The sequence below is a fragment of the Halictus rubicundus genome, chromosome 8 (assembly GCF_050948215.1).
Source record: "Halictus rubicundus isolate RS-2024b chromosome 8, iyHalRubi1_principal, whole genome shotgun sequence".
Lineage (NCBI taxonomy): Eukaryota > Metazoa > Arthropoda > Insecta > Hymenoptera > Halictidae > Halictus > Halictus rubicundus.
The window spans coordinates 7406167-7422288 of NC_135156.1; the positions used below are offsets into that span (position 1 = coordinate 7406167).

The window sequence follows — 16122 nt, forward strand, 5'->3', positions numbered from 1 at the left end:
CTCCTCTTCTCGAAATTACCTTCCAATACAAAATTATAAGATGTCTTAATATTGAATACAAAATTATAAGGTGTCTTCAATATTGTTCACAGGTGTTTCTTTCTTTCTAGACATTTTATTTTAATAATTCTGTGTAAAAGAATAGACTAGTGACAAAATTCATTCATGGCTTGGTACCCTTCCGTTGCTTCTTCATATAGCTTAGAGTATCAGCTTAGAATAACGTCAAACTAGAAGGATAATATACGGAATTATTGATGCCATATTATTCTTTGATAGTAAATAACGCTTGGAGCATTAGCTTCCTAGCTAACTTGTTCTTCACCTCAAAATTGAAGGACACTATATGCAGGTACCTGCGTGCAGCATTGACCGCAATTGGCTGACAGCTTTCCGGTGGTTCTCAAAATGGCTAATCTCGTAAACGGAAATCGAAACCGATTCTAAACAAGCTGGAACCAGGAATACGATGTCTTGCGGAGGCCTTCCAGAATGAAAACACAGCAGAATGGGGGCAGCAGGTGTTTCTGGGCAACAAGAGGAGCACGAGGCACAGGGAGAGCTAGGTCGAAGCAGAAGGAGCTGCAACGCGGTGAGGTGGAGAAAGAAGAAGAAATGCCGTGGAGTCCTCGCGATCTGATCCTGTTTGAAGATAATGACTGCGAGGTAGACGCGTGCCAGCTGGATAATGCTTTCGGGCCTGATTTTTATTCGTCTCTCTCTCTCCTGGACACGCAATCCGAGGGCAGATGGCTTCGGCCGCATTACCTCGCCTCTTAAGGCCGATTCACGTGACCAACGAAGAAAAAGAAGGTGAACGACACCCCCTACCATCGTGTCGCGTGTGCCTGTGCATTTACGTTTCTGCTCGTTTCTGCAACAGCGTTCGACGTTGCTCGGAACATTGTTCGGGACGAACGCATTGTCCCGTTACCTTGGGTATTTGAGAACATGGTGTCTTTCAGAAATTGTTTCTTCCAAGTAGTTGGACATGGTCTGCATCCTGATTTCGTGGCATTGACACTGTGCGATGTCCGAGACTCGTGCAATTCGAAAAATACATGGTCCTCTGTTTTGATTGTCTTCGGTGACGTCTCCTTGTTCGATCCGAGAGTATCTGACGGGTGAAAGAAGAACGTTCGATGAAGTATTTGTTACCATAATTCTTTTCACGCCTCATTTTATATTGGGAAGTCAATGCGTCAACATGTAAATTTGTTTCATAATTCTGTTAACACTCGATTTGATATTAGTAAGTCGATACGCCAACGTGAATAATATACTTTCGGTATACTTTAATACAGGAAGCTGAAACATCAGCTTCAAGAGGATTATATATAGTCGCTTCGCGTCCTCGGCAGGGGGCGTACTTCTATTGTAAACATGTTTATATTTTCAATAATGTGTTTCAACCGGTACATATTATTCAATCATACAGTAAATGTTGATTAAGAAAATATATATTGTGGCAACATAAATTTCATTCAATAATTGAAACAGTTTATATTTAATAAATACATGATTTTACTAAAACTTCTTAACACTGTATTAGCAATACAGTGATTAAATAATCATTTAAATCCATTCTAGAATATTTAACAATTGAACAAGTATTTTCATTTTTACATGAAAATGTCACACAAATTTGTTTTTTTATCAAAAAAAGTTATTTTTTTGCAATTGAATTCATAAGACAGTAGACAACTGATACATTTTAGAGCATTTATTGTCTGACACCTGTTTCAATTACCATGAAACACGAATTTTTCGTAAAGTTTGCAGTATTAGATAAAAAAAATGTACACCCTGGCTCTTCCGCGAAAAATTACGTGTTTTGTATGGAGTCAATCGATCCTGATTTCCATGCTCAACTTTCAATGGGTTGATGAATTTAAATATAGTTGGTAATCGATTCAGTACCGTCCACAAAGGCAAACGACAATTGTGAAGTCAAGAGGATCGTGTAAATGACGTTTGAAGAACCGCTAACAAGCATATAACAGGAGTATCTCGAGTATAATAACTTGAAATTGCCGCAGCTGTATATATTTTCAAGTTGTAGCATTATGTGAAAAAAAGAATCAATAAAAAGAATGCCAACGCACAAAAATTACTTAGATTTCTGTTAATAAAGCCTGTACAACCAGATTGGACAAAATGTTTCAGTGTTAGAACACGTCAGATAGTTTAATCAACATTAAACTGCAAATATACACTTAAAAACGTTCAACATACGACGGAAAGTTTAAAAACGTTTTATCTTGAAATATTCCGAGACAAATTTCGAGCAGACTCATAAATTCTGATTAATTTTTATAACCACCTGCTAAAAATACATGGAATTTTTTAGCAATTCATTTTGACCTTCTGCCACGTTATAGGCGTATTTTATGCATGCTAATGACGAGCTTTATTATTCAATATAACTCAGCCTGTTTTAAGTGGTTAGACTTATGCCGCGATATTAACACCGAATCTACGAGCAACTAGAAAAGTGACTGTTTCACATTCTTTTGTAAAAATATTCGTACCACGAACGTTTGAAAAAATCTTTCTGAGATATCAAACAGGGTCCCTAATAGAAGAGATCATTTCTTTTCCGCCGTTTCAGCGCGTGGAGGTTGGCTGTCCTGAGTCCCTAATTGCGATGTTAGACTAAATCGTTGTAAGAGAGTATTGTAAGCCAACGTGGTCGCTAATGACCCCACAGTTAATATTTAAAAAATTTATTACTATCATTTATCTATTCGTATTTTTAACGAGTTTCGTTACGCGTTCCAAGAAATGGTTGAGTAGTCGACTCCATGAACGTATTTTTACGATCACGAGAATACTAAAGTAAATCGTAAACGATAAAGTTTTGAGCTCGTAATTGTGTGGATAATTCGAGATAAACGAAATTGAAATGTCTTAATCCTGGCGGTAACTCGAGACAAGGTGATGTCCATGAACTTGGCTGGCACCTTAACCGTCAGCACCGCGTATCAAGAACAGATTATAGGACCGTGTAACAAAACACAGCGACAAAAAAGAACAAAAGAACAGAAGAAAAAAAGAAGCGGTCTACCCGACTTGTAGATCGGATACATGTATCCTCTCCCTCTTAACCTCTGCCATATGTACCCAGCATCCTTCTCGCTTCTCGCCTGGGTATGATGCGGCCAGTAAAATCGTACTTGTACGCATGTAGCCCAGGCCAGCCTGCAGGTAAACAGGTAAAATCTTATACGCGGGGTCTACGCACACGCGGCCCGAAACCTGCACGCACACGCACGAGAAAGGATTGATTGTAGGAGAGGGCAGGTGCTGTGAGAGCGACAGCTGCGAATTCGCGATCTTCTTTTACCAAAGGAGCCAAGGTCTTAACCCGTTCCTTTTCATGGGCCACGGTTTATGGTGGTTATACCGCGTAGTGGAAGAGCCCACTGAATATCGAAGGTAAAAAAGAGGGAGCGTGTCTGTCGCTTCCACGCGACCCGATAAGTGATCGTCAATCCGACGAAAAACGAAGAGCGTCGTGCTTCTCCTATTTTAGTTTCGCTGCTTTCTCGTATTTTATAGAGGATCTTCATGCGTAATAAAAATTTTCTATATACTACCCGAATACTAGTAGTATATATCCGGAGCTACCCGGATACAGAGTTGCCAGATCAAGACTTGTTCCCCCACTCTAATTTCCCCTTCTACCGCGCTGTCGTCGCGACTCGGTCACGTGACGCGTTCCGTCTCCGCCCTGCCTACTCCGGCAGTGGCAGAGAGGGGGTAACTTGTTCCCCTCGATTCGTGCTCCCTCCCATCATCTGACGACACTAACTAGATACAGCGAATTCTCGTTGTATGACAGTGCCAACCTTACAATTCGAAGTCAGTGGAAAAACTCACATGACCGCGGTGAGCGACTGAAGCTTGTGAGGGTGTGAGACCAGAAGACCACTACTAACCCAATTACAAAACTTCTTTATTCTTTTATGAAACTTTTACCAACATATTCGTGGCATTTTTCTGATTAAAATGAAACCAAATATGATATTTACGTGGTTCACGTGCCGTGCACCTGGCATCGTTGCAACCTCTAGAGCGCATTTGTTTTTGTTTTCATTCTCACTGGCCAGTGTCCGACCTCTATCGACTAATTTGCAGAAGTTAAATGTTGCTCCGTACGTTCTCCGCGGTCGCCGATTTGCGCGTTGAACACGTGTTGCGCTTTGTACTCCTTCCGTGGCGCCTTTTCTCTCGTTCGCTCGACTTTTTCGTACGCGCTGCGTGCCGATAAATGCACCGTATGCGGGACCTCCCAATCAGTAACAGTTGGCGAACAAATGAACATTGACTATTGTACGAGAACTGTGGAGAGGACATAACTTCGGTTTTAATACAACGCGGAGGAGAGAAGTCGGAAGTGCGTAATTAAGGGACGCTCTGGGGAGAGGTGTTCTCGAGTATGGTTGCGATACCACCGGTAGAAAGCAGAACAATTTCAACTACCTGAAGTAAGGGATACATTTGAAGGACTACTGTACAGTAGAAGCTCGCTCGTTGCACCAAATGTGACCGAAAACACGAGCATAAATCGGGGTTGTACAACGAAAGAGGTAACCACCCCGTACATCCCCAGTCCCTAAGCTACTATTACGTAGTTGCCATAATCCCCACCACGGATCCCAGAATTTCTGACAACTCGCGGTAGGAGTCGCTAGTGTGCAACGAATGAGGATTCCGTGCAATTAACGAGGTTGCAACGAGCGAGGCTACAGTGTTTTCTCAATATATGTCTATAACACGGGTCTTTCCAACGACATATATCGTCCAGGAGATTCTTTGATCTACGCTCAACGTCGTACCTGACCCGTATTATATTTACACTCCTCGGCGTGTCCGAGGCCTCTCGAGCTTCGAGGGATAGTCTTGCGACTTTTATCAGCTTTTATTTGCAACATATATCGAGAAGAGACTGTACCGACGGAAATTGATGCGCTACCTCTGGCAGAAAATATTCGAACAATATCATGAATTTGATTGTCGAACGAATTACCTAAGCGTTTATTCTCATTCCTTCATTATTTTATATTTGGTAAGAACTTATTGATATTTTCTACGCATCCTCTTATTAATATTTTCTAAAAATATCTCCTTTATGTGATAATCATAAAGAAATTTAGGTAGCATGACGAAGCAGTAGAAGAACTTTTATAAACAATCTAAATTCAATAATTAACACAACTTCTTCGAATGAAATTGCCGGGTTAAAGATTTTCAAAATAACACTCATAATTAATATACCAACATGTTACTATTCAATAAGTTGCTATCCTATGTATTCGTAACGGTCGCTATAAATATTTTTCGAAAAATAAAAATTTCTTTCCAGAAAGAAAAAAGAAGGTTCCACGTCGCGAATAAATCCACGAAACGTCCCCCTGTATATTTCCGGTATCTTTGGAAACGAAATCAGGTTGTCAGTAACAATTAGGCGACACTTGCTCGAACAAACGTGTCATAATTACGGCGAACAGTTAGTTGACTGGGCTCCGCACCAGTCTTTCGTCGCATGCAAATGCGCTCAGATTAAAAAAAAAAAAACGGCTCGTAGTCGTCTGGATGTTCTTCTACGTCGAGACTCGGAACTGCTAGACGGAAGTCCGATACATATCGATTAATCATATCTGTCGACGAGATTCTTTTTTTAAAGGGTAGCAGCGTTCGCCGGGAAGTTCAGCAAAGAGGAACAGGGGGCCATGTTCGTGGGGCGGAAAGAAGAAATGGAAGTAGTAAGCGGGATGGGGTGGGGCGGGGTGGGGGATGGAAGGGAGAGAGGATTCGTTGATCTCCTTTCTTCCTTTTCCAGCTGGATTAACCAAACTCCGAGAGACGCTCAGGCCCCCTACTCCTTTGCACATCGGCGACCAACAACGGGACTCTCTTGTCCTTTTGACTCAGGCTCTCGTTCACCTGCGGACTCTGGGACCGTTTCACCTGGATCGTTCCGTACGATTTCGTATACTTTTACTTCCTACGTTTCGATACGTATCGTCGTGGAAAAGCAGAGAATAGCTCTGGATATATGTCCCCTCTCCCCCCTCTCTCTCCCCCCATCTTCCGTTCGATGTTGGACGCACAGTTCCAGGTGCAACCCGAACGTTGCAGGTGTAATCACTAAATGATTTTTTTTATGCTCCGGTGTCCCGTGTGGCTCGGATGATACCGATGAATCTTGCGTCCTTAGAAAGTTGCTTCTCGCGGCACGCGTTTACCACCGCTTCAATTCGAAAACCGCCGCGAGTCGCAGTCAAATTATTTTTCACCGTCGAAATTTACTGCCTGGGATGTATAATTGATTTTGAAGGCGTACAACCATAAACGCGAGTCTCTGAGTCTCCTATTATTCCTACTCTATCTCCTACTATTATTTCACTTTTACTCTTTGTTGTAGTCTAAGCTCGTTGGATTATCGTTTATGAAAAGAGTTTTATTATTTTTTAATTGTCAATGTGTGCCGTCTGCACCGTTGACAAACCGAGCAAAGCAAGATTCTTATTAAGATAGCACAACACGTAATACGTTTCACGCGAAATATATTCGCGCATTAAGTTGTAAGTAATTTTTGTTCATTATGCGATGTACCACTTCTCCAGCGAGATATCATTCTAATTACGAGTGGCTTAATTTCATACAGGAAGTGCGAAGAGGTATACTAATGAATTTGAAATGTGGTGCAAGGAAAAAGGGACTACCGATCTTTTAATGCGAGCCTAATATAATTCTGTATCAACCGTCTTAATTAATCCCTTGGGAAAATGTGACCGTACATATTGCGTGTTTCGTAAATGATAATCAATCGACACCGTTTCGGACAGCGTCTACGTAAGCTCCTTTAATATTCATTGTGTAATAATAATATCAGAAAAATGTATAGAATCGTCTATAATTTTTGTCTAACTAAAAATTGTCCAGCACTAACAAAGAACTTTTTTAGCGTGCAAGATATTCAATAAGCCAAACAAAATAGAATAAAAATTGATTATTTAAAGCTTCGTTTTCGAAAGATTTATAAATAAATTCGCCACAAATTGGTATGTTTATGACTCGCTTTTATCTTTTTGTATGTACCAACGCACACGTATCTGAAGAATTTTCATGCTACGATACCGAAAAGAGCAACTTTTCTTTATTTTCGAGTTACACATGCGTCGCCCATTTCGCAACAGCCTGTATATGCGATTGCGCCCCTTAGTGGTACAAATGTACGTCTGGAACTTATGTAGCAGAACAAATATTTCCGGACTCACGTGTCGGTCTCGTTCGATGGCAAAAATATTTATAAGCAGCGCGCATTAATTTTCGTCTCGGTTTGCTCTTCCTCGTCCGCAGTCGCACGACTCGAGGCATGCTAGTTTACGCTCTCGAGGATGCCGCTGCACTTTTGGTCGCTCGCCGCTCTGCAGGTGTATAAAATCATCCAGGTGTATGAAATTCACCCTTGCCCGGACCGCAGACCTGCAATTTTGTTGTATTAAAGTACGCGCTATAACGCGCAAAACAAGCTGCGGGGAAACCATTATGCGATCGCGGTTATCCTCATTGCATGCACTCAAGAGGAAGGGTTGCACTACCTCCGAAAGTGCAACCCTCCGAAAATTCAAAACTACGATAACGATCACAAGAGAAATCCGTATCATTTCGGATTTTTGTTGTCATCAAAACCCTTAATTATGTAGAATATACGTTTTTCGTGCAAAACGCTCATTGTCCTTGGCTATTAATGAAGTCCATACAATTTTGATTCTACAGTCGTAAATTTCTTGAGACCTATAATTACTTTTAATTCCTTTACGGAACGAATGCAAAGTTATTCTTTCGTTGCATTTTTTCCATTACAATCGAAAATGACTTGACGAGTATTTATTTATTTATATTGCAAAATTTGATTTTCTGGTTCGACAAATTTTTCTTCCGGCTGTACTTCCAATTGAACAAGATGATTAGTTCTGCATCGTGTCGCAGGTGCAACTCATGAACCTGCTCCTGTATCAGTCTTCGCCCTGTGGTTTCGCACCAATTCGCCGTGCATAATTTTTCAGAAAACGTATCCTTAACATAACTGAAATATGGAACGCCGCCTTTCGTGAACGCTACATGAACGTGTAAAGCAAAATGTATACCAATCAGGTGTCTGCAACAGGAAATCAAATGCGTGAGTTCTTTGTGTCAGAATAACCTCACGAATTAAATAATCTCACACATTGTTTGTTGTTATTATCTAAGCTACTACTTAACTAAGTGTTATTTTTACAAAACGCTTGCTGCCAGATACTACGAATTTGTGTCTATTCGTTAAGCATACATTGAAAAAACATAGATATCTATCTAATTAATTTTTGGATCCTCGAAAAGTTTTTAAGAAGTTAGGAAAAGTAAAATTGTTTAGTTGTGTTAAATTCTGATACAGCTCTGTTTTGTATTTCCAGAGTGAAAGTTTCATATTTCTTTTCAAATCAAACATTGTATGATACATTAATTCTGTTATGAATCATTTGGTATATAGAGCCATAAAGCTCCCTCATCACTTCATCGGAGCAGCTTAGGATCGAAATTAGTAAACGGAAAGTGGTCCGTCAGACTTCCTAAACGTATATACACACGTATCAACGCCTGCATACGTGTGTATGTGTTTTCTGTGGTTGGAAGACGGCGAATCAATATGTCATTAAAATCTCAACGATTCCATAAGCAACGCATTTGTCTTTCTAGTGGCACGTGTCTTCATTTGAAGAAACCTTCCGCACTTCGCGTGCTCGCAGGGTCACGGAAGCCGTAATCGCGTGATGTTATCTGCGACGAGACCTCAACGAGCGAATCGCAATTTACCGTGAGCCACGCTAAGGTTAAACTAAAACGAATGTCCAATTAAATTTCCAGTGCATGGCTGGCTGCTTTCAGCCGCTTATTTTTCATCGAGATTTTTTCTTTTCGATTCAATGCGGGCGCCACCTGCTCGCGCGTGTCAGATCCACGTTTGCTCATCCATGCGCGCGCCGTGACGTTGCCGGTTAACAAACAATTGAAACAGCCTGGCGAGCCGCGATGAACTTGCGCCTCTATGGTAATCAGCTTGTTCAAAAAAGGCTTTATTTCAACCGGTCACAGCTGGTTCTTGGTGCTATTGGACCCGTAATGTCAGTGCGTGGAGCCCATCAAAATTAGCCTCGTAATTGTTACACGGATGCGTCGCGAACCAAATGGGATCAAAGTTGATACGCAATTAACGAGAGAGCAGACTATTCTGACGGTCAGACTATTCTCACGAAACGAAGTTCTTCCACGCATTTTCATCGTGGCCAAAATGTTTGTACCAGAAAAGATCCGAGGTGTTATAATTGAAAACAAGAAGTAAATTGAAGAACAGGGTATAAGGACAATTTAAAACGAATAGTATCGGCGTTGTATAACGAGTAAGATTGTAATGATCGTAAAAGAACCATAGACTTATACAGATAAGTCTCTATAAGTCTATGAAAAGAACACGGTTTAAAATCACTAACTTTCTAGTGAAATTAATATATGAAATGACTGTACCAAACGTTATGCTAACGCGAAGAGATAGAAAACGAAAACGTGTTTGATTCATTTTGGATCCATTGTATACGTATATAATGTATAAAATAATATAACATATTTTCTAATTTATAATTACAAGAAGTACGGGAAACCAGAAAATCACTGGTACTGCCATCTGCGAACGATCAGTGTAACCATCAGAACAGACGAGGTATCTACACAGACGAGGTATAGGAGTAGACCAATCACCATTTGGGGCTTGGTGTCTCACGATCTGAAATACCGACATCGTTAACAACAACTAGATTTCTTACGCCCTCTACGCTGACGAACGATAAATGTTGCAACTAGATCCACGAGAAGCTTAAACCATATACATATGTACCTACAATAATAAATGGAGGGACCTCCGGTCGGAAATAATCAATTTTAAAAACAGAAAGACAAAAAATCTCAATTTTAAGAACAGGAACTTCGGAAACACACACTTTTTGTTTCGGATTACCTTGTCATTCAATGAACATCATGAACTTTTTACCTGGAATTCTAATTGAAATTTGCTTCCGAACTTTTCAAAAGTTCCTTTTCTTAAAATTGATATTTTTTGCTTAAAATTGGTATTCCTCCGATCGGAGGTCCCTCAGGAGCTCACTCACGGATACGGCCCCCGTTCATTTGATTTTTGTATTACTCGCTGCTCTTGTTATTCACTATTCGGGCACTGCGCGACAGCAACAACAATCACATTAATGAATATTTTATTGATTATTTCTCAAATTTATATGTATACAAATGCTTCCGAATACCGAATTGATTTGTATATGTATTCAAAATCTGTAATGGAAACCATATCTGTCTTGACAGTCACATTGGATGTGAATGTAATTTGTATGCGGAAGTTACAGGACACGAATCATTTCACGCTAAAAGGTGGTAGTTGGTTACACCTCAAATAGAATATTCCAAATTAACTAATTTCTGAAGCGATTCCGGGGTTTGCTTCGGTGGCGTTGAAACGGCTGCTGACGCTGGACAATTCGACGGTTTTGGGATCGATGGCACTTTAGGAGGTAACGAGCTCATTTTGCGCCCGGTTCTTGCATTACCTTTCACCGATGATCCACTGTGTGGACGACCTAAACGTGACAAATTTAGATGGTAATAATAATATTCGTTCTCTCGATTAGCAAATGTATCAGCGACAGAGCTGGAAATCTAGATTTTCTAATAAGCAGAAGTAATGTTTTGTTACTTTCCTCTCAATTGGTTGAACATTCTTGAGAAAATCCCTGGTGCATTCTCATCCGTGTCCTTTTTGTCATCGTTGCTCTCATTATTTGAATTTCGTCGCAAAATGCGGCTCAGGGATCCGGCACGCGGGTGGAACAGCTTTTTCGGTGAGCCATCTTTATCCACAAGTTTCAACATTCGTCCTAGAGAATTACTTTTCTCTTTCTTCGATGGATCTTCACCGTAGTTCGCGTTCATTTCCGTGCCGCCCTAACAAAAATTTTTCATCATTTCGGCTACACGATCTTTCATTATTATTCACATTGTCTCGAACAATTCTGCCGGTGTAAGAGTCTATATTGAATACCTCGACGAAATATGACGAAGTAAGAATCTTATCAATAGGTTTCCGATCGATAAGATCTATTGTTCTTACATCTCTTTTAACACAAGATCGCTTACCATAGGACTGTCTAACGCTGATTTATCTGCACCTGGCGTCTGCGAGCGGTTTTTGAACATTTTTCCCATTCTGTTTAATGTGGCAGTCTTCAACTTCCTAACATCTTGCCTGACAGTTTCAGTTCTTGATGTTCTATGTGCCAGTACCGGTGATTCATCTTGCTGATGCATCTCGATTGTCCCTTTGTTCGCATCCAACGAAAACACATTTTTATGAAATCATTTATGTCATCGGTACGTTGCGATTTAAAAACTAAACGATATCAAATCGCCTCTACATTAAAGTATAGTGTATGCACGAATCGTTGGTATTCAGACTTGCTACAGAAATAATAAAATAAAAAATTGTAAGTGGCTAATAAGTACCGATGATACAACATTTAATAAATATTTAATTATTGTACCTCACGCATGATCACTATTACTGACAAAAGTCCAAAGCTTCCGGAAAATACTATAACTAAATATTTTCGATGTCATCTTAATCATTTTCCGGAAAATTACTTGATGAGGTAATTTACAACTAGATTGAATCATGTATCGATCGTAATTAATGTTTCAGTTAATTAAATAAGCATACGGAGGGTTGTTTATTAATTCTCTGTTTATTAATTCTTATAATTCGGTTATAATGTAATTAGCAATTAATAATTGCCGGTTTCAATTAATATTATTGATCCCCGTTTGAAAATTTAAATATTATAATTTGTTCGCGCGTAGAACCGACTTCGCTCTTGACTCAACAAGGTGATTTACACGAATAACATTCGTTAAAAAGTTGCAAGGAACAGATGAAAATATTAAAAACCCAACAGCCTGTTACTGTCATGTCATATCGTATAAACTTTTACGATTTTTTATGGAAACTTTTCACGAGTTTTTACACAGAGTCGTAAAAGCTAGTTTATATGATTCTGAGGCAATGTTTCTTTTTGTAACGACGTCGAGAGAGAGGGTTACCATAGCATCTGCTCGGCAATTTTTGCCAAACAATTGACAGATTACTGCCGTAGTGCCAAACTGCCGTACAAAGTTCTGAAAACATTTTAAACCTGCAGTAATGCTATTCGTGTAATAATAATTATAAAACGATAAATATGTCGGCTGTTGCTTCTCACTTTCTCTGAGCACAAAAGAATCACAACTGTAGTAAAATAAAATTAAAATCCGCTTTGTAACAAACGTTTATAAAACTGCGTTGCGAGCGATAATTAGCTTTGTAAAAAAGTGCAAAGAAAATTTTAAACTCTTTAACTTCAATTTATTTTATGCACGTAAAACTTCTGAAACTCAATGCGTAATACCGGTAGTGATTATTACTACAAATTGATACAGAATTTTCATTCTCTAGTAGGTGCATAAATATGTTAAAAGTTTACGACATTTTCCAATTGTAATTGCTACACTTTGCAAATTGCACTTATCGTCGGATGGTCAAAAACCGACATTGTACTCTTATCGATCCGGTATGTTTCGTCTTTAGCCGTCGAGATGGCCGGCCATGTTTCTTTTCCGAAAACACAGAGTATTTTCTACTCACTGTTGATAATTTTTGATTTTTAAGTAGTGTTTTAATGTTTACAATAGATAAATTTACTCCAATATAAAAATTACTCTTGGAAACATGTACGACAATCAACAAATTTTTAATAATCCATTATTATTATATTTTAAATCTGATAGATTGAAAAAATAAAGAATTTCCTCATTGATACAAGTATTGTGTCTCTTGTGATGGAATTTTTATATGCTATAGTGACTCACTTTAATACTTGAACATCCTTGAGAATACAATAACTATTTAAAAATTAAGCCCAACAATTTGGATTTTTTCGAAAAGCTAAAAGTATTCGATGTCGTGAAAAGGAAACTTAAAAAGAAAAAGTGAAATTGGCCGTAATGACAAAAAAAAAAAATACTAAAAGTTGCTTTTTACAGTTTTTATATCCGGGTCTGTGAAAATTGACATTTTTTTCTTCACAATTCCGACAAATTGCAATTTTTTCAAAATTTTTTTTCACGTCATTCGTCGTTCCTGGATCCCTTCATTATGTATAAAAGTACGCCGACATTCGAATATGCAGGTTATAGTGATACCGCACCATTTTAAACCAGTAATTATTCTAACATCTTGTTAAAAAACTGGAGAAATAGACTGCGGATTTTATGCTATAACAAAAATGGTTAGGTTTCGAAATTTAAAATAACAGAAAGATTGAAAGAATTTAAAAATATCGAAATGTTATTTTTAATTTATTAGTGTTATTAAAGAAAAATGGAAATTTGAATTGTATATTTTCCAGTTTATGAAAAAATTGTTGATTTTGCACTAAGATCCACAGTCCGAGGAGAATCTAAACTTGATCTCTACCTGTGGCTTTACTTACTCGGTGATAGGCGTGAATTGATCGGTTTTGAATCTTTAATTACTTCCTGCTTCTCTGCTAATCGTATTGACCTGTTGATTTCTCCGACTCTAGTTGCTTCTGTCATTATTTCCTGTATTCAATTATCATGTACGACACTTATGAATTAGGAACAAGTAATAATATTAAAATACTAAAATACAAATACAAATTTCCCACATTGAACGCAGGAGGCAGGAGGTAAATAGAAATCGATTTGTACACTTAATAATTACATTGGACATAGGGTAAGGGACCTAATTACTGCGGGGGTGCCGATTATTGTGGCATATTAATTATACTTATTTTTAAAGCATAATGAACATTAAAAAAAAGATATTAAATTTTGTCATTAAAGTCAGTTAATGTAATGTCATGTTAATATTCATTAAGCTTTAAAAATAATTATAATTAATATGGACACAGTAATTGGTGCCCCCACGGTGATTGGGTCCATTACCCTAGTTCGTCGAGATTTGCTTTGATCAACAAGGTTCAGTTGAAAATTCGATAAACACGAAACGATTACGTGACTCACCGATTCCTGCCGTTTGAACTCTTCATAACCTCGAGCGTCCGTGTCCATCGTTGTCGCCTTTATTGCACGAGAATTCGATAAACGCTGATATCCAGAATTCGGGGAATGCAACTTTTGTTGCTGCAAAACAATCCTTTTTGACGTTACGCTTCGGCAGTTTCCACGCGTAAAGCCATTTAATCGTGACGATCGAAGTTCGTGAAACTGTAATTTCATAATTCTGACATTGTTATGTTTGTTTGATACCTGTGCGTGGTCAGAAAGCGTTTAGATTTCTATTTTTGTGTGTATAGGTCACGCCATTTTCAATCGACAAACAGAAATGTCGAAAGGGTTGTTGATTTCTCGAATACTCGAAATGAAAGTGAAACGATTTCGAGGGAAACGTAATTTAGATAGACTAGTTCCGATTAAACTTCACCTTGGCAACCCAGAAACTTTTAAATTTTTACTATATAATCCTGTACATCTTGACGAGAAATTGCTAAAAATCAAACTTTCAAGGCGAGGAATTCACTGGTTCCAAAGTTATGCGTGTTTATATAGTAAAAAGTTAAAAATTCCTAAGTTGCCAAGGTTGCTTGGGGTCAAGTCCTAGGAAGGGTCGCTAGGGTTGCTAAGGGTTAAGCCCTAGTTCCTTTTCAGTGAATGTTTATAGGTACATATATGTAGTATATTCGAAGATCAAATTCCTTTTTTTTTAAGGAGGCATTGCTCTTTTCAATCCATTAGTCTACACGGTATTAGCATTTTATTTACCAGCAAGCTTCTAATTTATTTATTTATTTATTAATACTGTGAACCAGATGGTTTATTTAGCAAATACAATATTGTTACATGTAGGTATTATGTATAATTTCTAACTTCTTCAGGAACATTGTTTAACAACATTATAAATTATTTTCAAGCCCTCTATGTTAGGATTGCATAAGAAGGAAGTAATACAAAAATGAAAGCAGTAGATACTTGCCTTTAAGATGCTCTGTTTGTAATTATATTACGTCCGTTCTCATAATCTTGCAAGTGTCGGATGTTATCTTTAAAATCAAAGATCAACAGTTGAGAATTTCTTAATAAATTGTTCAAAAACGACAGCAATTTCATTCGATTTGAAATCGATTTAAAATCGAATATAAGAATTAGTCAGTCTAATTAAAACTGTTTAATCGTCATCGTGAGGACTTTTGCAATTTTCGAGTGGCTTAGAAGTTTAATTAATTTCATGGCGTGTGCTTTGCGGTGTATCATGGAACGTGAGCGCAATTTTATTAAACCACAGATGACCAAGCATCAAACAATTAAAAAGCGAGGTATAACATTTTAAATAGTGTTAAAAAGTGAAGTATAAATATTCAAATAATTATAAAACTGAAAAACACGTTTTCTAAGGTGTTCCATCCAAACAAATGTTTCCATTCGCTAAAACACACGCCCATAAAACTAAAGCGATTATACATCAAACGCCATTGTTTAACAAAGTGATTTAATTTACGTTACGGTAAAATGATGATAAAGAAAACGTCGTTATTCAATTGTTATTATAATATTGTAATTAAAGAATTATTAAACTTTACGGTAATTGGAATCATAATTGTAATAACCGTGGTTCTTTAAGCTTTACATATTCGCAAGTTATATTTTAAAAAGCAGAACGAAGGAAAACTAATTAGTAAATATAGGAAAGCTAATTGTAAGTAAAATTGGCATAAGAAAGAATTCATACAAAATTTCAAATAATTTCCTACATAATAAATACTTAAATATGTGTCTTGCAATTAATGCAGACCACTTTTGATTTTGTATAAAAATTCACAGTCCAGTAATTATGAATACAAATATCGTGTCATGCTACAAAAGGATAACCGTCTTCTCTTACTGCAATTTGATAATTTGTGCGCAACGTTTAAGGTAAAAAGCAATTGCAAATATCCG

At 37.9% G+C, this 16122-nt stretch overlaps 1 protein-coding gene across 1 annotated transcript; it reads right to left on the reverse strand.

The window, feature by feature from the left end:
• Positions 1 to 827: 827 nt before the first annotated feature.
• Positions 828 to 7488, reverse strand: LOC143356422 (uncharacterized). Its single transcript, XM_076792110.1, has 2 exons — positions 7287 to 7488; positions 828 to 1117 (listed from the first exon to the last, which is right to left on the reverse strand). The coding sequence occupies exons 1-2, from the start codon at positions 7384 to 7386 to the stop codon at positions 828 to 830; spliced, it is 390 nt and encodes a 129-aa protein (XP_076648225.1). The 5' UTR covers positions 7387 to 7488.
• Positions 7489 to 16122: the final 8634 nt, after the last annotated feature.